Below are 24,937 nucleotides of genomic sequence, written 5' to 3' on the forward strand. Positions count from 1 at the left end.
GACACTTATGGCTGTGGTCTAGCTGACAAAGTGGTGTTTGGTCAGAGGTTGGACTTGATGATCTCAGAAGTCTTTTCCAGCCTAAATGATTCTCTCATTTTCAGCCTTCAGCTCTGGAAGAGAGAATTTTTGCCTTCTTCGGCCAATGGAAACTTCGTACCTTTGAAATGGACTGTGGCAAAATTCACTGACAGAATTCACTGAATGGTTCACAGAATTCACTTAATTGTTTCTCACCATTAAGGATTACTCTTTCTGGTGTAATAAGCTCTCCATATTTTGGGGGCTTTTGAAGCAGTTCTTGCATTGTTGTAAAAGAGCCTCTAATGCAGGGCTGTTATGAAGGATAACCTGTATGACTTAGTGAAGAAGAAACACTCTTGTGAACAAGATAATTTAAGAACTTAGGAAAAACTAGAGTTCTTCTAGTTCTTGATTAATAAATATCAAGCATCTTCACTTTTAAAAGTTTATTCCTTTTAGCTTGAATAAATGTTTCCTGTGTGTTTAATTGTAGGAATTAATTAGTTGTGGGAATTGGTGACTTAGATTTGATTCACACACATCGTGAATTGGGACATCTATGAAGTGTGGAAATGAGAATCAGAATGATGGTAACAGTTTTCTTGACAGAACTGTTAAGTATTGTCATTGGGAAGTAAGCAGAATCTATTTTGTTTAGGTAGTTAATATTTTTTCATGGTAGCATAGAGGGCTATTGTGTACTGCACATCTGGGTTTCATATTACATTTTTATTCTCTCTGTACTTCTGGCCTTGGTCAAAAGATAAACAAGATGTTGGGAATTTTTGTATAAAAACAGCCTTGTTTTATTTAAAGCTTTCATTTGCAAAGGGTAATACTGTTAATATGCTTGGGTTGCCTTGAAGTTTATTCTTCCTTATTAAAATACAGTTAACAAGTCAAAATTAAGATTTCTTTTGGGATTTTCCCCATACCCTGCAGTCTAAATTTCACATATCATACCAACTCCTGTACTAAGATGACATGAGACAGGTGGAACTGAATTTGTAGCTCTGACTTAGCTTCAGTCATGCTGCTTATCTTACTTGTTGGGAAGAACCTCTTTGGTGCCAATTGTTTACACATCCAACATATTATGATAAGTGTATATGAAAGACTTGCTAAAAGGGTTTCAAGTGGACAGCATCCTGGGGCATGGGTGTAGAGTGGATGGGTGTAGTGGCATGTTTTGAGCCAAAGCCTGCAATTCTTGTAGTACAAATTCCTGCTAGAGCTCACACATGAGTCTCAGACAACCCCCAGCACAACTCTGCCTTTTGTGCATGATTTAGAGCACATCACTGTCATCTCTGTATTCGTGAAATGATGTTTTATGATTCTTTTTGCACAAATGGAAATGCCACTTGTGGTTATCCTTTCTTCTAGTGCAAAGGCTACAACTTGGTTGTAGAACTGTGGGCTTGGGATTTTAGTATTGCAATTGCTAAAGGTTATAAGTATTTTTGAAGACTTTTAGCTACAGGTATTCCACTACTCTTCCTCCTATGCAGCTGAACAGATGTCTAATGTGCTTTTTGGAACAAATCCTCTGTGCCTCAGGCACGTATCAACTCTCTTCACATGCCACAGTTCCTTAGAAATAAGGAACATCACCTAGTTGAAACATCTTGCATCTACAAGAGAAACACATTTTTCTTTAAAGTACATTTTTCAGCTTTGTCACTCCCATTTTACCCTCATGTATTTCAGCTTTCATCAGAATAGGAGATGAGAGGAAATTCTACATCCCTAATTGGAATTTTCTCCAAGCTGACTTCAGTACAAAAACTGCTGGGAACCCAACTCATCAAATGCTTTTGATAAGGCAGGAGACTGTGTTACAGGGCTTTTTTTCCTTGACTTTTCTCAAGGAAACAGTTAATTCAATATGAGACTGAGGTCTGATACCACATAAAGTTACAAAGTGATCAACTTTGTGTTTGTGTTTGAATTAATGAAGTTCTTTCACTGGAGAAAAGTTATAAAAATTATACTATAATGAAATGGGGCATGGGGTTTTTTTCATGTTGTAGGATTATTTTACCGTTAAAAAAATTAATATTTCATGTGAAAAATATTGAGCTCCCATGATCTAGAAGTGCATACATAATCGGTTGCAAGATTCGAAAAGGCAAGTTGTAAACACTAGAGCTGACCAAAAATCTTTTATGCTTTTGGACACTATACATGACAATAGTGACACTGATACAGCTGACAAGGGTTATTACTTTTATCACATTTCATACCATATAATTTATATCAGGTAGCCTGTGAAAAGACTAAGCTTATTTTGGATGCGTTATTTTTTAAAATTGTTGCATTTCAAATAAATTTTGCTTTGCTTTCCAAAAGGTCATCAGCTAACATCTCAATTTATATATCTCTGTAAGCCTGAGTTTACAAAATACCTGTGATTAGAGGACAACAGCCTAAAAACTTGACCTTGAAGTTTACTTACTCCTTTAAAAAAGTCATAGCAGAAAGCCTTAAATGTACATTCAGTGTTTATCCTCAGCAAGTTTGCTGATGACATGAAGCTGAGCAGTGCCATTGATAGAGCGGAAGGATGGGGTGCCATCGAGAGGGACCTCGACAAGCTGGAGAAGTGGTACCATGAGAACCTCATGAAGTTCAACACGTCCAAGTACAAGGTGCTGCACCTGGGTCACTGAGAGCAGCACTGCTGAGAAGGACTTGGAGGTTGTGGCAGACAAATGCTGGACCTGAGTTGGCGATGTGGCAATATGTCCCTGCAGTCCAGAAAACCCAGCTGCACCCTGGGCTGCATCCAAAGCAGCATGGGCAGCAGGGCAAGGGACAGGATTGTCCCCCTCTACTCTGCTCTCATGAGACCCCACATGGAGTGCTGCTTCCAGCTCTGGAGTTCTTAGCACAAGGCTAATGTGGGCCTATTGGAGCAAATTCAGAGAAGGGCAACAGAGATGATCAAAGGGATGAAGCCCCTCTCCTGTAGAGACAGGCTGAGAAAGCTGGGTTTGTTCAGCTTGAAGAGACAGCTCCAGGGAGAGAGATGATGCCTAAAAGGTGACTTTTTACACAGACAGATGGTGACTGAACAAGGGGTAGCAATTTTAAACTGAAAGAGGGAAGATTTAAATTAGATGTTAGGAATACATTCTTTACTGTGAGGGTGATGAGGCACTGGGAACAGGTTGCCCGGAGGAGCTGTGGATGCCTCGTCTGTGGAAGTGTTCACGGCCGCATTGGGTGGGACTTCGAGCAGCCTGGTCTAGGAGAAAGTGTCCCTGCCCATTACAGGGGGCTGGAACTGGTGATCTTTCAGGTCCCTTCCAACAGAAACCATTCAATGACTCTCTCATAAAGGCTGTGAAGAGGTACTGGTCTTGGAGTACTAGCTAATGGTAGACATAGTGCCCAAGCAGGTTGGGGTGAGGCAGCTTGCCTCTCCAGAGTATTTTAATTTTCATAACTCATAGTAATATATTTTTAAAACCCCCAAGAACACACACACAAAAAAACCCCCAGAAACTCAAATCTACAGACTTCTAGAGATGAGAAAAAAAGGAAGAAATCTGCTCATCTATCTCCATTGCTTCATTTCTATCTACTAGCTGTCTTGCAGTAACCATACAGATGTAATGCAAGTTTACGTAAAGGTTTTCAGAAGTATTAATGGCATTTGTTATCCCTCCCTCCACACAAATTGCTGTGATTTAAATGTATAAATATATGTAATTGTGGAAATATAATTATGGAAATATAATCACAAATATTACTATAATTTCTAATTATAATGTTCTCCATCAAAAAGTTCTTCAAAATACTGTAAATATCTCAGCTTTCTATATTGATAGCAATGCCTGGGAGATTCTCCTCTTTGAAATATAGACTTGTTGGGCTGTTTTCCTTTTAGAGAAGGTGCTATCTTCTGTTATGTGTCATTCCTTTTGCATATTTGAGTTCTTGAAGGCTGAATTTAGTTGTAATTTCAATATGCTCATGAGGTTTTTCCTGAGCACAGGCTGTCATCAGCAGCTAACTTTAGCAGGTTATTGCAGGTAAAACAAGGAAAAACAGGCTGGTTTTAGCCTGGGTAAGAGTGGGTTGGTTTTTTTTTTTTCATTTTTAGCTTTATTTTTAAGCACTTTTTTACTTTCTCTCACCAGAGTGTTTGGACAGAATATATTTCCATCTGTCTTAGGTAAACCTTAAAATATTTCCAACTCCTTGATTTCTGTATGCTGTCAGCTGCAGGTTCTGCAGACCTTTCTGGTCTGTTCTGCCTCTCTCACCACTACCAGTGCCAGCTTAATGCAATGCCATCAAGTAAACAACTTGTAATCCAGGGTGGAGAAGGAGGAAAGTGCAGTTACATTTATTTACAGTATAAAAACCATTAGGGTTGTGAAAGCACACATTAGAGTCTTCCAGTGCAGCTCAGCTGACACTCTGCAAGGCCTTGTAGTGCTTCCCGTAGTACTTGTACCCTGCCATAACTCGAACTGTCGCTGACAGATCACCGATTTCTCACACCAGTGTTGTTGATGAGCAGTGAAGCATGGAAGCTGGTAAAACTTCATGAATCCAAGTGATAAAGATCATGGTAGAAATATATGAGCATAGTGCAAAACTTCACTGTAGAGAGACCCTGTTTTTTACTTTTCAGCACTGCTTCTATTGCCTTACACTCCTGTCGCCTTTGGTGTTCTCAAGGTGTGTATGTCAGTATTGTACAACCTTGCCCATTGTGTCAGTTATGCTTTCCCATTCCCTGCTATTGCTTTCATAGACTCCTTGCCTATACCATGAGCGGATGTTCAAAGTGTACATTCTGAGCCTTTCCTTGTTCATGGTCCTTGGAATCTGGAGGAAACAGTATCTGCTTGTTGTTGTTGGTCCCAAACGAGGAGTAAGGAGCTCAGGCTCTGACAATAGTAGTCTGCTGAATTTCAACTAAAGAGGGTCATTATTGCCTTTATTTTTTAACATCCTTTTCCTGTAGGTTACTCTTCAACTTATTCTGCTATTTCCTTAAACTCTACAGATCTTTTCTTGATATTTCATTAACCTGGATTCTTTGCTTTCAATCACTGGCTTCAGGTGTTGGAGATCATAAATAGAGACTCACAAAGGCATGTTTAGCATAGGCTGCTGCTCATGATGCACATCTCTGCATTGCATCACATTTTTTTGGGCTGGGAAAAGCTTACGATGCACATCTGGCATGCTGTTTGAGGAATTCCAAGTACCAGATGAATCCCAAGGCTGGTGCTGGCCACCACAGTATCATGTTGTTACACATTTGTGGAACCAAAATTGCATTAATGTCTTTAATTGTAGTGCCAAATTGAAATTTCTTGTTTAGGCCCTTTTCCAGTGCTGCACAGTCATGTTCTTCAGGTTTCTCCTTCCTATTAAAATGTTGTTCTTTGACTTGTCTTGACTATGCAAATTTTCATGTTTATGAATGTACATGATTTTGAATGTTCTCTGTTCATATAAGCCTTTCAGCATTGATGTTCTTGATGTAACTATGGGGTTTTGCAAATCAGCTATGCCTTAATGTATTCTTGTGCTATCTCTGTATTTTTTAGTGAAAGCAGAGACTGAATAGGGCTCATAGAGGTATGTGTCATTGTTTTTCTTCTTTTTGTAGCCAAAAAAACCCCACAAAACCACTTTTCACGGAATACTTCAAAGCTCAAACATACATGGGCAACATATGTGTGAAATCTGCATGTGAGTCTTTGTCTCCCCTTTGTCATCTGTTCTTTGAAACTGTACTTTGGATGTTTGGGTTCTCATAATGCCACTAGGCTCTATTTCATCTGTTCATATTCAGCATAATTTTGATTGTATCAGAATTAGTTATAGCTTTTAAGTAAAAAGGCTTTATTTATTCTTTAATGCACCTTGCTCAGATAATTTCACCAAATGTTCAGCCAGAAAATTATTACTATTAGTCAGAATGTAAATTAGAGGCTGACGCACTTGCCTCATCAGCTTACAAATTAAGCAGTTAATCAATTTTGGTGTGATATTCCCCCATGGGGTTTGTGTTGCTGACTCACATATGCTCAATATCTTCTCCTTTCAACAACAAGCAGGAGTGCAAATGAAGCTTGCTCCCAGCTGAGCATTCGCTGGTCACGGCATTCCAAATCCATCAGTCAGTGTATCCTCCTGATAGATATTATTGTCTTATTGCTCCTGGTTGCCTCTTTCCTGAGCAGTGCTTGAATACAAAACAGACAATTAGATATGCATACTTAAAAGCTAATAGTGAAGGCAGTGCTACAGGGTTGTTGCGTATGTTATTGATGGGGTAAACGGAACACGGAAATTCTGCTTATGTCTAAATATTTCATACAGTATTTTTGTTAAAAAGCAGATGTGTCTATATGATTTTTTCAACAGACTTGCGATATTAAATGAATTTCCAAGGAACTAATTTTACAAATTAAATCCTAAGGCAAGCTTGAGGGAGAAGAGGATAATTTGATAGATGAACAGAAGCTGAAATAATTTTTGAGCTCACAGAAATCCCACTTACAATTTGGTCTGTTTACAGAGTTATTAAAATAAATAGAAGCAAGAATTTACTCCTCTGCCTTCACTCTAATATTTATTTTATTTCTGTTGTATTTTGGGACAGATGCCACCACTGCACCACAGTGCAAACCTTTGTGTCCTTTTTTTAAAAGTTAATAGTTTTGAATTGTCTGACATATTTGTGCTATTTTTTATTTACTAGGTTTTTTTTTTTTTTTTTCTTTGCCTTTGGACAAAGTTTTATGAAATTGATTGATCTAAACTTAAATGGTAAGAGTCAGGCCTCAGCCATAGTGTATATACACTATATATCGAACCATTAAACTGCCTTGTTAGTGTTGATTGTTGACTCTGTCCTTACATAATCCTGAACTCTTTTGACAAAATCCTGAGTGTGGCATAGCCCAAGAGGGTGACCCAAGCTTCCGCCTTTCCTCAGTGATAAAAATACTGTATTTCTTCTACTGTGGTTCTAGCATTCACCAAAATGGGAGTCCAGCCAGGCCTTATCAGGCATCATATTATACATAATTGAGGTCAGGGTGTGGATTTGTTTGGGTTTGGTTTTTTTTGTTTTTTTTTTTTAAACAGGTCATCTGTTCCTCAAGGCTCCTATAGGCATCCTGCCAGTTCTTTAGTATCTAGACAATGTTATGGAAGTAAATAAAGGAACTCAAAGTGAGCCACTGGTGAAAGAATCATATGGTTACCACTTTGAGTAACTGTGTTGGTTTGCAGCATGAAAGTGTTTAATCAGGTGGCTTATTCATCCTGCCTGTTGTTAAATCCTCTGTGTGCCAGTTAATGTCACTTTAATTTTCATACTTGCTACTGTCTAAATTTAAATCTTACTTGCACCCTTCTCTACAAGGTGTAGCTTTAAACTCTTCAGGTGGTAGCATGTTCAACCACTTTATTTTTTTCTTCCATTTTTTCCCCTTTCTGTACTTCTCTTGTGCTTTAGAAATATCACCAATTTCTTAGCTTCTGAAAGTGCACAAGTCTGGCCACATGCAAAGTAACTGGCAGAATGCTGTTGTCAAATCCACCTGCTGTGTCTTAGTCAGAAAAATAATCCTGCATTACTATAGTCTGTGGCAGGAAGGGAAAAAGCAAGGGATAATGGAGTGAATTCCTGTGACTGCCTAAAGAATGCAGAAGAAATAGCTACCCAAGGTATGCAGAAGAAATAATGATGCAGGAAATAAGTGATACAGGGAGAAAATGAAGTTTCTGATCTTGGTTTGAGGATTGGCAGTTAAGCTTTCCTGTGCTTGCTGTTGTAGAGTACAGCTGGATGAATGTATCTCCAGTTTCTCTGTTCCCTGGTGATAAAGGTACCCCATACCATGTGGCACAAAAAAAAAACCAAAAAAAAACCAAATAAATGGGGGAGAACCCAAAAAAAACCCTTTTAGAAAGGTTGGTCTCCAGTTTCTCTGTTCCCTGGTGATAAAGGTACCCCATACCATAAAGGTTGTAGTGGAAGTATCTAATTTTTGATTTGCTTAACTAATGCTATTTTTCTGTGCAAAATTTGTATTTTAAAATACAGTTTTTGGAATCATAGTGCAGGAAAGTCATAGAATGGTTTGGGTTGAAAGGACAAAGGGCATCTAATCTAGCCCTTCTTGCAATAGGCAGGAACACTTTTGACTAGAGCAGGTTGCTCAGAGTAACCAGTTATGTATTGAGAGGTGAAGGAACAGTGAGGTAGTAAAAGTATTACTTTTGCTGACTTCTGAAGTTCAGCTTCACATTGTCTTCAATTAAATAGTACCTCCTGTGTGTACAGTGGCATGCACACAGTGTTGTCTGGTAACCATCAAATCTTTCTGAAGCAATTCTGAATCTGAAATCTGAAAATGCTTACAAAAACTGTATTGTGGTTTTATATATTTTTTTCCCACTCTGTTATTGCTGTTTGTAGACTTTCAGGTCTGAAAACACCCCATTTTCTCAATGGATTTAGCTAAGGGATTTCTCTTCTAATCTCTAAGAAATATGAGCTGCTTTTTTTTTTTTTTTTTTTTTCTAGTAGTAGGAAGAATAATTGGAGCTGTTTTTCCAAATTCTGAGATAGCCAAAGAAAAGCAAAGGGCAGGAAGGAATGCATGGATAAACAAGGAAGAAGAGTTTGAGAAAAGCAAGAAGTTTATTTTATTTCTCTCATCTAAAAGCTGGATAATGCTTGCTTTTGATCAGTAATGTTTTTTAACTCTCCAGTGTTTTTCATCTCCAGTGTTCAGGTCTTATTTTCATTGTCTTGATCACTTTGCTAGAAGTCCTGCATGGTCAGGCACATAAATGTCCATTTTACCACAGTCTAATCTTATTGAACCATGTGAAAAATTAAATACTATGAAATGTGTGTTTTGGGTAGACTGGGTAGGTAACCCTTCCCAAACTCGAGACCTCTAGACTTGCATAGTGTCTTAAGTGAAAACCTACATATAGAAGTGGTCACCTGATTTTGCCAATGGACATGCACTGTGTATTACAATGTTAATTATTAGTTACAAATTATAATATGCTAGGTTTATTCTTTGTGCCTTCTTGAGCAGAATGGTGTTGCAATATACTTTTTGGGACTGCCTCAATTTATCTCCATACAAAACCAGAAATCTTATTTTTCTCTTACAACATGCTGGTCATTTTTGCCCTCTGACCTTGAAAATGCAGTGTGAAGTACAAACAACAGAAATAAAGGAGACACTTGCATCACCCCAGTTTGTTAAACTACCAAAAGCAGTTGTGAGTCATGTTTTATTTGAGCTACACTGGCCTCTCCTCTTGCTGTGTAGCCAGGTTCCAGCCTGGGGAAGCCTTCCAACCACAGAAGAAATGCATGTTCAAAACTCCTGAAGCTGTTTGACAATTTTAGTACTGTATAAGTCAGAGAAAATTAACATGCCAAGAATTTCTCAGAATATCCTGAGCCCTTAGAGCTTCACCTTCTCCTATCCCCTCACACTTAGGGTCTTGACTATCATCTTAATTTTCTGAAAAGAGAAAGGATTATTAGGACATAGAATTAATATTTCTACTCTGATAACTGCAGTGTGTTTTAGAGTCTGTCGCATTCTATACATTTCCTTTTGTTCCCAGAGGGGCTGATATTTCTGCACAGCCTTCTGATGGCTGATGTCACTTCAAACTCTCCAAGGTTGTACCTGCTGCATCTTCACCAAAGCAAAATGTTGCTTCAAGCTGTCTCTGGGGAGCTAATCCAGACATTCAGCTTTCAAAATCTCTCCTGTTCTTGGAATCTTCCTTCTTGCCTGGAGAACATACCAGAGGAATATTCTCTTTGAAAAATGAAAGTGTATCATATTCTAGCCAAGGGAGCTGGGACAGAAACCTGGCTGACTTGCTGCTAAGCGCTTCACTTGGTCTGAGCTGAATTGCTCTCTAAGCTTCATTGATGTAGCCTCAAAATGTATTTAGTCCTCACCTTCTTGGTTTTAGGTGGGAATGTTGTCCAGAGTGAAAAGGTGAATGAATGTTCAGGGAATGCCAATTTAAAAAATCCACTTTTGACTGAATGTTGTTTTTCTATGCACAGTGTTTTTTATATGTTTGTGAATTTAGGAACAGTAGAATTTTATGGGAATGCCGTCACTAATTTTTTCAGAGATGTGATGTGAGACTAGATGCATCTTTGTTCTGGCAATATATTTATGTGTTAGTTGATCGGTTTGGTTCTGCTAGATTTGGAAATAGTGTTATGTTCAGACAGGAAAACAAGAATAACTTAGGTAACTGAGGGATTTTAGTAGATGTAACAATCGAGACTAACTCTTATCTCTTTAACTGCACTAAGGCTTCTTTTTGCATATCGACAGGTGAAACATTACTATTCCTACATAAAATGGTATTTATCATGTTGCAGAATACTAATTATTTATAATACTTGATTGTGTCTAGTCATTGACTAGTGACAACAGATCTGGTGGATCAAAATGGAATAAACACACTTCTGTAGACTTTATGATCTTGTCCGTTTGGAGGGTAGATTTCAAGATTTTGTGTGTTTGCTACAGTACTCTGCAGCTTTATAAAGTAAACATAACATATCTCTAATATGTGCTTTTTCCTCAGTTGAAATACAAGAGGGGCTTATGTTAGATCACATTGGAAAGAAAATACTGATTAGACCTTCAACGGGAAGTAGATCTCCAAAGGAAATTTCTTGGTCTGAAACTGAATTTTGTTCACTTTCAGAACATGCCACATGTTTAGCTCTGTAAGAGAAGCGTCCTGAAGAGGTATGAAACTTTTAGGGTTCATGAGTCAGCAGTTGCCTGTTCTGCTGTTTGAAGGACAGCAGAGTTGACAGTGATATAGAGAACAGCAGTTAGAGTGGTAGGGATGGAGCAACTACCCTGAGGAGAGACTAAGAAGGCTGATACTCCTGAAAGAGTGGAGAAGGCTGGGGGCTTTGACTATGTGTAAAAGCATGAAGGTGGTAGGTAAGTTGAATGCATTAGGTATTCACCAGAACTTGTAATACTTGAGATAGCAGGCATTCACTGTAACTAGCAGATTAATTTAAAACAGAGCATGTATTTCTTTAAGTAGGAGGTAAACTGCTGCTGCAGGAATTCCAATGGCAGAGTATCAGCAGATTGAAAAGGCTTTAGACAAATTTGTGTGCAATAAACCTAAAAATAAATAGTGACAGGAACAACAAAAGATGTGTCTCAAACACCCTTGCTGTGACTAGTGTGGATTCTGAACATGTGAAAGAGAGATTACATAAAAGAATCAGGCTTGTGTGTTTTATTAAGTGGAGTCTTCAGTTAAAACTGTCAGAAACAAAATGTGGATCTGATGCAGAAATGACTTCTTATATTCACTTGTTCTGTTTGATTTGATTTACTCTTTATTTGTAAAGAACCACTTTTCCCATACAAATGATACTGGTTTTTTTTTTTCATATGAGATATCCTAAACTGACCATAATTTATTTATTTCATGTTTTACAGTGAACAACCCTATACCTTCCAACCTGAAGTCAGAAGCTAAAAAGGCAGCCAAAATACTACGAGAATTTACAGAAATAACTTCCAGAAATGGACCAGATAAAATCATACCACGTGAGTAAAGAAAATGCTTTGTTTCAGCTAAAACCTTCAGCACTCCCTGTGTTTCAGTCATGCTGTCTTTTCCAATTCCCTCTGTTTCCACTGACCACGACTTAGAGATTAATAAAAATTTTGGGTGCCATAACTTCTTTGAAAATATTTTAGAAGTGAAGGGTTTCGGTTTGCTGTATTCTTGGCAGTGGTTACTTACTGGGAGAGATCTTTTGAATGCTTACTGCTACAAGTTACCTGCACTGGAAGGCTTCCCCCGGGATGGACGGACTGTGTCATGCTCAACCCTGTAAATGTTCTTAAGAACATGTGTATGATCTTAAGAGAGAACCTGGACTAGAAGCTCTAGCTCTTGCATATTTGTTTTGATTAGAATTAGCTAGGTGAAAATAAGTTGAAGCAAAAAAATCAGGGTGATTTTCCTTTTGGTTCAGCACTCTTATTTGCTGCTGTCCTTATTTCTGCAGTTGTTACTCTGTGTTTCTCCTAGTGTCTTCCTCCACCTGGTGTTGCTGGTTGTGGTTTGAAATCCTTAACTTTTATGTTCTGGAAGGTCTGCAATAAGATTTGCAGGATGATGGCATATCAGTATTTGCCACTAACACTGTCTAATGATACAAGCTTGTTAGGCTGCTCTATGTTGCTGTGATTTAAATTTGGACTTCTCCAAAAATTTGTGGAGACATGGTTGTTAGCTATTCACTGCCTGTTTTCTGTTTATTTTGCCAAGGGTACTCACAAAGCGTGTGGCACTAAACAAACTAATTCTATACAAGCTAATCAGGACAGGTGGAGCAGTTGTATAGATTGTCACTGGCTATGTGACCTGCAGCTGGGTTTGCAGTTCACTGTGGTGGAGGTGTCATTATTAGGTCAGCTTTTTTTGCAGTTTTCTTTCAGCTTTTGCTTTGATTATTTGACTTTTTTGTTCATATTTGTTAAATACTGAGTTTTGTTTTACCCTTCTCTTAGAACTTCTCTTATGAGATCTTGAATAAATGATTTTGCTGTTTCAGCTCATGTAATAGCTAAAGCCAAAGGCCTTGCAGTTTTGTCTGTTATCAAAGCTGGATTTTTGGTGACTGCTCGAGGTGGAAGTGGAATTGTACTAGCTCGTCTTCCTAATGGAAGTAAGTGGGTATTTTCCTTTTGTACTTCATGAGAAGTTAATTAAACAAGCTAAAAATATATTTTTTCATTATTCTTTTCACAGCATAAAACAGGAGATGTGTGATGAGTCAGACAAGTAGGTGACAGTGTTTGGTGTGAAAGCTGTTTTCAAATCTTTGTATCTTTGTTTGACAAATGTAAATCTTTCAGTATCTTTGTGGAAAATAATGAAATATAAAAGTACATAGTATAAAATTCATTAGAAAAATTTATTATATCTGATTATGAAGAAATATATGATAAATAATTTTTAACAAGGAATTGTTTAGATTGTAAGGGTTTGTATTTCTTAAATCCTTTCCTGTAGGATAAAGCATTATGATTCTATTGTAGTGGTTTTGAATGTAGTTTTAAATAGAGAATTTGTTAGCGTTCTTAACTGTAATAATGAAGTGAGTACTTCTTGTAATATATGGTTAAAATTACACAAATTTATCTTGTTTTGTACAACAGCCTGGTCTGCTCCCTCTGCAATAGGAATTGCTGGTCTTGGTGGTGGATTTGAAATTGGAATTGAGGTATGGTTTTGTATTTGAAATACTTGTTGGTAACTTTTTTTGCAAGAAATTAAAATACATTCGCAAAGATCTAAATGTTAGTGAGATAGTAGAATCTATTTCTATGTACAAAAATATTATTATGAAATCCATTTATGCAAGACAAACAAAAGAGGGGTTTTCCCATCAGTCAAATTGTTAGAAGACACTTAGATGAAAAAAAGTGACATGACACTAATTTCCTTGATTTCTCACTTCTAGCAGACTGAATTTTTCACTTACGGAGAGCTTCCTATCAGTGTTCCCATATAAGACAATTGAAGTTAATTGAAAAAGCACCCTATACTTAATAGTGTGTCAAATGCTTTGTTAAAGGGCACAGGGACTCCATCTGGCAAGAAACAGTGTAAAGAACTGAAGTAAAATGGAGTCCACTTAATTTTACTGTATTTCACACATTTCCCACTCACACCTGTGGTTACTGACATGACCCTTCAGTTTGAAAGCACCAGAACTGGTGATACCTCTGGTGATACAGAAAAGGAGCCAGTTCCAGCCAGCAGAAATGCTTAAGTAAAGGACTCCCCTCATATTCAGAGAAACCCTGGTGAGCTGAGCCATAACGGCGCTCTGCCTCTGCTTCCCATTTCTTCTTCTTCACAGCTCTTTCACACTTGTATGTTTTCATCTTTTCTCTGCTTCCCCACACTAGCCTGCAGACTCATCCTTCTCTTTGCTTAGCTTTTGTTCTGCTGATTCCCAAAGAAAATCAGAGTAACAATACACTGCCAACAAGATCTCTTGCAATGGGCATTCTGCTCTTCAGGAGAATCCATGTGTGGATGACCTGGGTGATCCATGCCAGCCCCCAGTACATCTACAGCCAGCCAGCTTTCCCTGTCCTGGCAGCCAGTCAGCCAGCACTCACATACAGAGCAATAGATCAATAATTTATTCTCTCCTCATTGTTCACTGTGTGATCTCAGGCACTATTGCATGCACTTTTTAAAGGATGATGTGAATACAAAATCATTAATTTTTGTGAGGTATTTACATTGGTTTTCATGACTACAGCATCTGAATGCTTTACAAAGTGTTCATTTAGCCCCAGAGTTTGTTTTGTTGTGGGGTTTGTTTGTTTTATTCTTTCTTTTTAAGCCTCTTCATGTGTTTTAATTAATCTATGAAAATTTTCTTTTAAACATCTCCACCTGATATTTTAGATAACGTAGACATTTCCTATTGATACTGAATCAAATAATTTCAATATAGAAGCTATTTGTGAGAGGGGTTTTTCTCTGGATAATACTGTGCCATTCAGTTGAATTTTTAGTCAGCTTACAAAATGCTGTTTCCTTACTGACATTATTATAACACAATCTTTTTTATTTCTTCTAGAAAATATATGTTACTCAGAAGTACCTGAGTGACTTAGGGTCCTAGAGTCCCATTTCAGCACTCTTCTAGTCCTATGTAAACTTAGATGTTTTAGAAACTAGGTGAAATTTATTCCTGTAGGAGAGATTATAGTTGACATAGTTGTGGTGATACTTATGGATGCTTTTTTTAAAAAAGGAGATTATGCTTCAGAAGTCGCAGTGACTTGGTACTTCAAATTAAGGACCAGTTTTAAAATTTATATAAACGCTTTCCTTGAAGCCTTTCTCACTATGGATTTGCTTTTCTTTAACAACAGATTCATCCTCTTAATGGGTAAGAGGAGGAAGCAGTATCCTAACAGATGTTCTCCCTCCATCCCTGGATGATTCACAAACTGCTCCTGTAGCCATCTTTTGTTTGGGATGGGGTGGAGGTTACCAGGGGGCTAATAACAAAGACCTCTCTTATGCTGTGTGTAATACTTCTAGGCCAGCCTTGTTTTGCAAATAATCTGGTATTTCCTCTTGTATTCCCTGCTGTCACTGTTTGGAATTTGGGGTAAGTTGAAAGTTTTTTTCTGAACCTGGCTTTCAGTCAAGTCCATCAGATGAAAGATCAGGTGCAGTAGTCCTTGAGTATATTGCTACCTCTTCAATTATTAGGTTTAATAGGTTCTTGAAGCAACTGACTACATCTCATATTCAAGTCTTAAAAAGTTAATTAATAATTCATATACATGCACACAGATATATAAAACTGCTGTCATGAAAATAAAGTTTTATCAATAGCACCTGTATCCTTTTTTTTCTTTTTATTCTTTGGCCTGGAATTTTTGTTTAGTAAGTTCTGTCTTGCCTTTATTAGTTTAATTATTGAATGATCAAAAGAATTCACATCTGAAAATGTGCCTTCATAATTGTATAAGACATGGAAAATAAGAAAATGTCAATTAGGAATTTTGAATTAACATAGTTTCTCTTATAGCTTTTGTTTATCACATACTGACCATATCAGCACTTTGAAAAAAATCAATCAAATTTGATTAAAAAAGTAGTTGAAAGGATTTTTCATTCAAAATACCTTGCAGAAAAAGAATCAACTTTGTCATGAAAGCTATTTCAAAATAATCCTTTACAAGAAAGGAAGATCATCTCCTGTGCTGTTCTTTCTTCTTAAAAAGTGTAGTACTTTTATTTGATATTTTATAGGTCTCAGACTTAGTGATAATACTGAATCATGAAAGAGCAGTAGAAGCTTTTGCCAAAGGAGGAAATCTTACACTCGGAGGAAATCTTACTGTGGCAATTGGACCTCTGGGGAGGTGGGTAATATATTTTCCTAATAAGGCATATATGAAAGATAATTTTTAAAAGACACATTGATGTGGCATTTTTTTTATATGTTACAGAACAGCCTGGGCAACCTGTGTGCTGACTAGGCCTTATTGTTCTTGCCAATCACTTTTTTTCATTTTATCTTCTTTCCTGATTAAGTAATTTACTGGTAGAAGGAAAGCATTCTGAGATTTGTTCTCCTTCTGCAGGAGACTGTTTGGCTAGGCTCAAAGAAGAGCACAGGTGCTTCTGTGCCTGATAGAACTATGATTTTTAGTAACATATGGGTCTGTGTTTTCTGTCACCACAGATCTGCCCAACAGTAAATGAAAACTACACCAAATAGTTGCTTTTAAACCTTTAAGTGGTTAAGCCTGTTTACTTTGAAGGATGAGGTGAAATAATCACTGAATAATTTTACTTGGAATGAGCCTTACAAGACTGCCACTCCAACCTCCTGCTCAAACCAAGGTCTGTTATGACTTCAGATCAGGTTGCTCAACTTTTTTTTTTTTTCAACATTTTTCCAGTTGAAAATCCCCCATGAGGGAGACTGCTTGGTTCTCTGGGCAACCTGCTCTGCTGTTCATCTCTCCTGCCTTACATCTAGTCAAAGTATTTCTTCTTTCTATTTATGTCAATAGTATTTTATTCTTCCTCCATACGCTGCTATAAAGAGCCTGGCTTCATACTCTTGATTACCTCTCCCTAGATATTTGAAGCCTCCTGTTAGGTTTGCCCCAAGTCTTCTCCAGGCTAACCAAGCCCAGCTACCTCAGACACTGCTTATGGAATATATGCCTCCTTATGGCTACTCTTTTTTTGATGATGAAGTTTTTACTGCTGGTTTTTAATCTTTTCTAACAAAATAAAAGGATGATACTTATTGCACAGAAGAGAGAGAAAGAGATCTGTGGATCAGGGAAGGGCAGAGAATATAATCTACCCTACAAAGCCATTCAGTACACTGTCCTGCAACATCTCTGTGTCCAAGCTGGGACATAGGTGTCAGGGTGGGAAGACAAGCAAACAGGTGAAGAACTGGATCATCACGTTAGAAGAGCAGTGGTAAATGGTTTATGTTGAAGTCTGAAGCCAGATTTCTTCAGAACTCCTCAGAAGACTCTTCTAGGACTTCTCCTGCTTGATATTTTTATCAGTAACGTAGAAGAGCAGTTGCAAAATATCCTCTTTAAGTTTGTGGATGACTCCAAACCGGGTTTGCCGCCAATGCATTTCAGGGTAGGGCCACCATTCAGAGCAATGAACCTAGAGAGTGTAAAGATCCACCATGAAATCCCATGAAATCAAACAAGGACAAGCGCAAAGTTCTGCACTCCTTGTTGGATGAACCCCCTATCAGGCTGAGCAGCTTCCCTACAGAGAAGGTGCTGGGATCCTGGTGGGCAGTGGGGCTAAGCCAGCAGTTGGTTCCTGACAGAAAAGGCAGTGAACAGTGTAGGGAGTTGCATCAACAGGACTGTAACCAGTAGATATGGGAAGTGATTGTTCCCCTTTACTTGACATTTTGTAGACTGTGCCTAAAATATTGCGTTGAGTTTTAGCCCTGCAGAAAGTTGTTTATAAACCGGAGTGTGTGCAGTGAACCACTACCTAAATGGCCAGAAAAATGCAGCATGTGAACGATGAGGCTGGGGGAGCTCAGCTTATTGAACCTGGATGAGAGAAGACCTTCTGGGGCTGCATTCCCAACAGGGCATCACCAAGAAGACAGACCCCAGTTCTTTACAGGAGTGCATGGCAAGAGAATGAGAGGTAGTAGTCATATATTGAAACAAGGAAGGTTCTGACTGGATATGAGAAAAAAAAAATTTGACATCAGCAAAATTGCTCAGAGTGTCTGTAGAATTATATCCTTAGAATTCTTAAAAAACAGGCTGGACAAAGTCCAGACCAGCCTTCTTTCAATTTGATGATGTTGATCCATTTTGAGATGACTGTCTTTAAACCTAAAATATTTAGGTGATCCTGTGAAGGACAAATACTGTAATCTTCCAAATCTGTTGAGGTTCAGTAAGGCCTTGCTTGAAGTGTTTGTGTTGACCATAAAGTCTAGGAGGATTTGGAAATATTGAATAGAGTTTCAGTCACCAGTCCAAACATAATCAGATCATTTTAAAATGTGATTAAAGTGTGGCTTAATAGTTTTTAGAGGAGGCTGTTAAGATCCAGTTATTAAAATTATTACAGAAATGCCTCTGCCCAAATAAGGTGCAAGTGAGACCATATGCTGAAGTCAATAGTATGGATTTTATTTAACAGTAAATATGAGTGGGGGAGAGAGAGGAAAAAAATAGAAAAGGAGGAAGAGAAGAGAGAAAAAGTGACAGAAAGACAGATTGAGTAGAAAATATCACCTCTCTGTGGATCCCAACAGTGTCTTGTTGATCTCTTCTTCTGGTCTTCTCAGTGGTGGGGGTTCCACAAAGCTTAGAGTTCAATGGATGCCTGTTCAATGGATATGTTCAATGGATATGTTCAGGCTGGTTGGGACACGCAGGTACCTCCCCTGTCTGGGAAGTTTGACAATGTCTCTTGCATCACATTCAGTTCTTTGGTGCAAGGCCTCAGGAATCAGTCTGAGGGTGCTTTGGGGGTCTTTGATGGTTTATGATCCCTTCTCAGACATGACAGCTGCCTCTCTGGTCAGTGCATTGAGTCAGTTGTGCCCCATCAGGCCTTCCCCGGGCGAGGGGTTGGGAGCTGAGTAAGGGAGTAATTGCCATGATAAATGGTGCCATCCCACCTTGCAGGATTTGCCTCATCAGCCTGAAAGCCTGGCTTGCAGCCTCCCCCTCTGCCTTGTGTGAATCTCACTGCACACCCAAACTCACCTCTCCTCAAAGGATGGTAAACCTGGCCTCAGCAAATCACCCGGGAGCCTCCTTGATTGTTTTGAGTCATAAACCATGAACAGTCTCTCAGAGACCTGATGGGGAGCATTCCTATGAGGGAACGTTTTTCTGTTCTTCTGTCTGAAAAAAGGGTAAAAATAAAATGAAGGATTAAAAGAAAAAGACAATTGCTATTCATGCTAGAAAACTGTATTGAAGAATATCAACCAAAACCTTTTCCTTCTAGAAACTTAGAAGGGGATGTTGCCCTGAGAAGCTCTGCTGCTGTCTATACATACTGCAAATCTCGAGGGCTGTTCGCAGGCGTATCTCTGGAAGGAACCTGTTTAATTGAAAGGAAAGAAACAAATCGCAAGTAAGCTCTCTTAATATCTAAAAGGTTGTCTAAAGTGAAAGTAGAGTGACAGAATTAACTAGGACACATTCACTTGGGAAAAAGTGTTTTTTGTGAAAACATACTATGTTAGTTAAGAATTTCTTGAGGGACAAGGGTTTCTTCAATTTAGACATCTCGCAATGGGTATTGAGATGATGCTATTGGGATTTTTTTATCTGTGGCAGGTTGACCTTAGCTAGCTACCACATGCCAACCCAGTTGCTTTGTCACTACCCCTCCTCAACAGAATGAGAGGAGAAAAAGTATGATGATAAACTCATAGGTTGAGATAAAGCCAGTGAGATCACTTACCAATTGCTATTTCAGTCAAAAAAACTCCAACTTCATCAAGGGGAAATTAGTTAATTTTATTTAATAGAATAGGATAATGAGAAATAAGAACAAATCTAGAAAGCAACACCTTTCCCCCACACACCTTCCATATTACTGGGCTCCACTTCAGTCACAGCTTCCCTACCCCCTCCTCCCAAGTGGTGCAGGAAAATGGGGGCTGTGGTCAGTTTTCCAAATTTACAGTTTTGAAATAGTTCTGTCATTTCTCAGTATATGATCTGTAGGAAAAATGCAGGGCTAGGGATGAAGATAGGGAGCATTTACACAAAGTGAATTTATCTAGAAGTTGAAATGTAATAATAATAATCAAATACCTGCAATCTTTTATTTTTTTTTTTTTTTGTAACAGGTTTTATGGGCAGGACATTCGTGCTAGTGCCATCCTGCTTGGTGACGTGCCTTTCCCTGCTCAAGCAGATGATCTTTATGAAACTCTAGCATCCTTCACTGAAGTGTATGAAAATGAAGAGCAAAAAAATAATCCAGGAAAATCTGTAAGGGAACAAAGAAGGGTTTGTTTGTGTGCTTCTTTTTTACATAGGCTTTCCCTGTTCCTAAGCTGTTCCTAGTTAATGTCAATGCTGGTGTTCATATGTCATTTTTAACTTCTCTGTTGGATGACTGAAGGCGTAGCACATGTCAGTTACTGCATGTGGAACATTTGTTCAAGTATTTCCCTGCTAGGCTCTTGGGGGCAAGAATGTTGCTGGGTTTGCTTTGCATCTTCCAGAATAACAAAGTGTATTCTTGTTTTGTAATTGTGCATTATCAAATCTGAGTTGATGATTAGGAATGTTTGTTCAAGTAGTTTTAGTCAAGTTGATTGCAAATTGGATACTCTTAGTTTTCCTACTTTTTCTGTCTTCTATTCAAACAATCACAATTATAATGTAATACTGTGACTGTAGAAGATATTTTCTTACAGATGTTGATGTTACTGATAGATGAGGATTTACTTTCAGCTTTGTTAAACCCATGGTGATTTACTTCAGTGTCATGTGTATGTCACTTGTGTTTAGTATGCTTTTTGAGTTCTTACACGTTCCGTGGAGAAAGAGGAATTTTAATTTTTTTTTCATTGTAACTTGACATACTTCTAGGCTCTGAAATCACAATCTATGTCCAGATGTGATGCTATGTTTTTAAAAAATTTGTGTACTTTAGGTAAATGACCGACCTGCTAGACCATCAACCAGACCAGAGCCACCTAAACCCACTGTTAGACCTACACCACCAGGTGAAAAATTTGATAATGGCTGATTAATTGTCTTCATAAAATTAGAGCATTAAAGCTAATTAATACTATGCAGTTACTATAGCAGCTGCCTCTATAAAAATGTATTTTAAATACTCTTCCTTGGACAAACACTGAAAGCATGTTGATATAGTGCCATGACTGATGAATACTAAAGGATTTGGTTTTTTGTTTTATATTAACAAACCTTTTCTCTGACAGATTTGCTATAGAAACAGTGATTTTATAGTTACAGAATCATGTAATAATTCAAAGGAAATATTTATAGATACTGGATACATAGGAGCCTCACAGTACAATGAAACTTCGTTAGAAAAAATAACTGTCCTAGAAACGGCTGGTTCGAGTTCTAAAAACTTCTGGTTTTAGAAATCATAGTTTCTCTTTAGGTTGTAATTATCTTTTAATTATTAGAGGTTTTACAGTAGAACCGAAGAGGCAGAATTTTGGCTCTTTAACAGTTTTTCTTAACAAAGTGCTTTCATTCAAAGTGAGACTACTGTGCAGCTCCTCTTGTTAACTTCATTCTCTGGCGAAGGATGTCAGGCAAAGTCTGTATTTCTTTTTTCTGCACTGGTTCGTAGTTAACTGCAATAATTTAATAACTATTGAACTTGTATCAGAGTAGCAGTATACAAAATATAACAATACATGTTAGTATGTCATATAAGTAGCTACTTTATTTTCTCTTTCAGCTAAAAAGAATACCAACAAACTTTATCCTGAACTTCCCAATGATTATGCATCTGGGGGTAAGTACTAAACTTACACTTATTTCATAAATATAGTGCAGAATCTGAGAAGTCCTAAAAGTACTTTGAAAGATATGCAAAAATATTGGCCATTGATATTTTTCTTTATTGTCCATGTGTTAAAAAGAGATTCAGGTCTTGTATGATCTCCTGAAAATCTTTCATGAACATTAATCTTATTTCCTGGCTTTACATTGTAACGATGATGTTCTTTTTCTGAACAGCACAAGTTCTTTTGTTTATTCTGTGAGCTTGAAAAATGCACTTGAAGTAGTAAAATTGTTTTATGTTACCACCTAATTGAAATGAAAAAGGAAGCTGATATAGCAAGCTTCTGTCCAAGTCCTTATGCAATGTACTATAATTCCTGTTTTAATTTTAAAAGTGCTTCCACAGATGATACCTGATTATGCTGGCATAAACACCAATTTACTTGGCTTCTTCAGGTTTTTGTACTGAAATAACTCTGTTACACTAAATGTATTACTGTTGATTCTCTTATGTTTAAAGCACTTTCAGCTCTTAACAGGAGAATCTTACTGTGCAGTATTTGCATTCCATATTACATATAAATAGATCCCAATGAAAAGTCTATTTCAGGCAAAGTGTAATTAGAGCTTTTCACTAAAAATTAAGATAAAATATGTGTTTTTGTCTTTACATTCTTTTTCATATCTTCTCTTCATACATGTTCTTTATATGTGTGTCTGTTGAAGGGGCCAACATAGGAGTATGTTAAGCTGAGCTGTCAATGTCACTTCTGCAGATTAGAGACTTCCTGAGAATCAAGACTTATTATTGTGTTGTAGGACTTGTACAAGGAAAACAAGAATTACTCTAGTGGTCTGTACTCAATAGCTGTCATCCAAGAGAGAAGAACTGGTCTTCTGGCCATTAAAACTAAGCTTTCCCAGTCTTACCAAAGCCCTGACCAACTGAGAACAGGTTTCTAAAGTTTGCACCCATTTGCTATATTGAAGGGAGTATTCTTCTATTCGGGTGCAGCTGAAAGGATAAAAATATTCCAGAGCCATCTGTTGAATGGCTTTCAAGATTCTTTAAAATCAAGATACAGACTCAGTCTGCTACTGGGGATTTCTAGCAGTTTCTCGAAATATACAAGTTTTTCATTAGGAATGCAGGGGGTGGGGGCTGTAGGATCTTGTTTTAATGATGGCATGGTGTATTTGGCTTTATGATGCAGATTACATTTCCGTAGGTAGCAGTTCAAATGCTTTCTGAATCCATACAAATACTCTATGTTTCTAAAGGCTAAAGCTTTTTTTCTTCTCACAGGGGGCAGTTAAGGTTGAAGTCAAGAGTTACAGTCCCTTTCACAAAGTGTGTATTAATGCTGGGGGATGAAACAGAAAGAGCCATAAGGCCATATCTCCTGTCAATGATCTGTTTCTGCCTATTTATAGTCCAAATTATTTCAACAGAGCTGCCTAGCAGCTATAGCACATACATGTCAATCTTTATTGTAGGAGTAGTTGCTGCAGCAGATGTTCTTCTACAGTGATCTGTAAAAGACATATTCAAAAATTGTGTCATTCTAGTTTAAAAAATACATATAGATAAGCAATAGAAGAGTGAATGAATCTTTAGGAAGCTATGTGTTAGGTATAACGGCTGGGGTGGAGGTAGGTTTGATGTTGAGCAACAAGCTTAACTGGGTTGCAAGTAATAAGGACTTGCCTTTGGTTGGGGAAGGGGCAGCTTGACATTGTGTTACCAGCATTTGGTTTTGCATCAGTTATACAAGTAGTAGAAAGGTTGAAATATTAACTCTTCTCATTAGATGAAAGAAGAGCTAGACTTGTGGATGAAAACATTTTTAATTATTTTCTGTGTACTTGAATTATATAGATAAGTAATGTAATATAACCTTTTTCAAATGCAAGAAGAACGATAAATAAAAACATTATTTTCTAAACTGATAACATGATACTTGAACTCAGATGCAAGGAGCTTGTTTTCATGTAACTGAATAATGCTTAAGGTAATGCATTTAGTTATAAAATGAGTTCGGTAGTGTTTTAAATGTTTCCAGAAACTTAGGAATACCACACATTTTATTTAGATGCAGTTAAAAATTGCACACACCTTTTGCAATTCTGGGAAATAAAACCCCAAAACAATCACAACAGAAAAGCACAACACACTAGCAGCTGCTACAGTTATTGTGATTCAGTGAAGTATGAATTTTCTACACTGGTAGACATTTTTCTGAAGACTCACTAAATAAAGAAATTTGATTTGCTTATGAGCATGAAAGTTCATGCCTTCTCCTTTACTAGAATTAGGCATTTGCATTTCATTTTTCTACTTGTCCCCTCTTTGTTGTAAAATCTACTAAAAGGGCTTACTGGCCCTTCCAAGATTTATTACCACAATTTAGCTTTTCTTTTTCTGGATGGATGATTCTTTGGACTTCTTTACCACATCTGTAATACAAACAGCCCATGATTCTTTAGTGACTACTTGGACATTGTAGACTCAGGAGTTTATTTCATTAGGACCATTTGTTTTAGATACATTAGGTTCATAGTTTGTCACACTGGAATATCTAATCCTAGATATTAAATTATTAAATTTTCCTTAGTGTTATGATTTGTAGTTTTTTTTTGCTCGGGGTTTTGCCAGCAAGTAACCAAAAATGTAGCTAAATGATTACTTCCTGCCTGCCCTCCTAACAGTGTGCTGAATGGTATACAATTCTGAAAATGTTACAGTGATGTGGTTTCCCAGCTGAACTAGTAGCAGCAGGAGTAGTGATCTGCTAGTAAAAGTTGGTGAGAACTGAATCAATAACAAGCAGTTTGTTCAAATCAGAAGTCAGCTATTTTTCACTTTTTCTTCGGCTCAGTTTATCAGAAAAGGACTGTTTCACATGTTTGGAAATGAATCACTTGAAATTGCCAAGGTGCTGAAACAATCAGGAAACAGACTTAAGACAGGAGTGGGGATGAAAATGGAAGAAATTTCTTCCTTCCAAGCAGTGTGCTTTCACTGTTCATTGGCAATTATCAAATCTCACCACGAGCTTAAATTCTTACAACACTGTAAGACAAAATACTCATACTGAGCACAAAAGCAGTTCTTTTGATAAAAATGTAAGTATTTTATGATAATTTGGAGAAAGTAATGATGCTGTCTGCATTTTTTAAGGGGTCATGTGATTTGCTTAAGAAACCCATAGGAACTTGTGGCTGTAAAACCTGAATATTTAAGCATTCTTTTTTTAGTTTGCTTTCAGAAACACTGTCTTTCTTACCTTCCAGAA

General features: G+C 37.5%; 1 protein-coding gene across 2 annotated transcripts in view; it reads left to right on the top strand.

Moving 5' to 3' along the window:
* SH3YL1 (SH3 and SYLF domain containing 1) overlaps nt 1-24,937 on the top strand; it is a 47,852-nt gene that overhangs the window by 1,807 nt on the left and 21,108 nt on the right. For both annotated transcript variants that reach the window (XM_041477422.1, XM_041477421.1), the window contains exons 2-9: nt 11,547-11,657; nt 12,674-12,787; nt 13,281-13,345; nt 15,913-16,025; nt 19,141-19,269; nt 19,994-20,138; nt 20,809-20,881; nt 21,595-21,651. In XM_041477422.1, coding sequence (XP_041333356.1) covers nt 11,547-11,657; nt 12,674-12,787; nt 13,281-13,345; nt 15,913-16,025; nt 19,141-19,269; nt 19,994-20,138; nt 20,809-20,881; nt 21,595-21,651 — 807 coding nt within the window. The remainder of the gene's footprint in view (nt 1-11,546; nt 11,658-12,673; nt 12,788-13,280; nt 13,346-15,912; nt 16,026-19,140; nt 19,270-19,993; nt 20,139-20,808; nt 20,882-21,594; nt 21,652-24,937) is intronic.

This window comes from Pyrgilauda ruficollis, unplaced genomic scaffold (assembly GCF_017590135.1).
Source record: "Pyrgilauda ruficollis isolate IOZ18807 unplaced genomic scaffold, ASM1759013v1 scaffold40, whole genome shotgun sequence".
Taxonomy (NCBI): domain Eukaryota; kingdom Metazoa; phylum Chordata; class Aves; order Passeriformes; family Passeridae; genus Pyrgilauda; species Pyrgilauda ruficollis.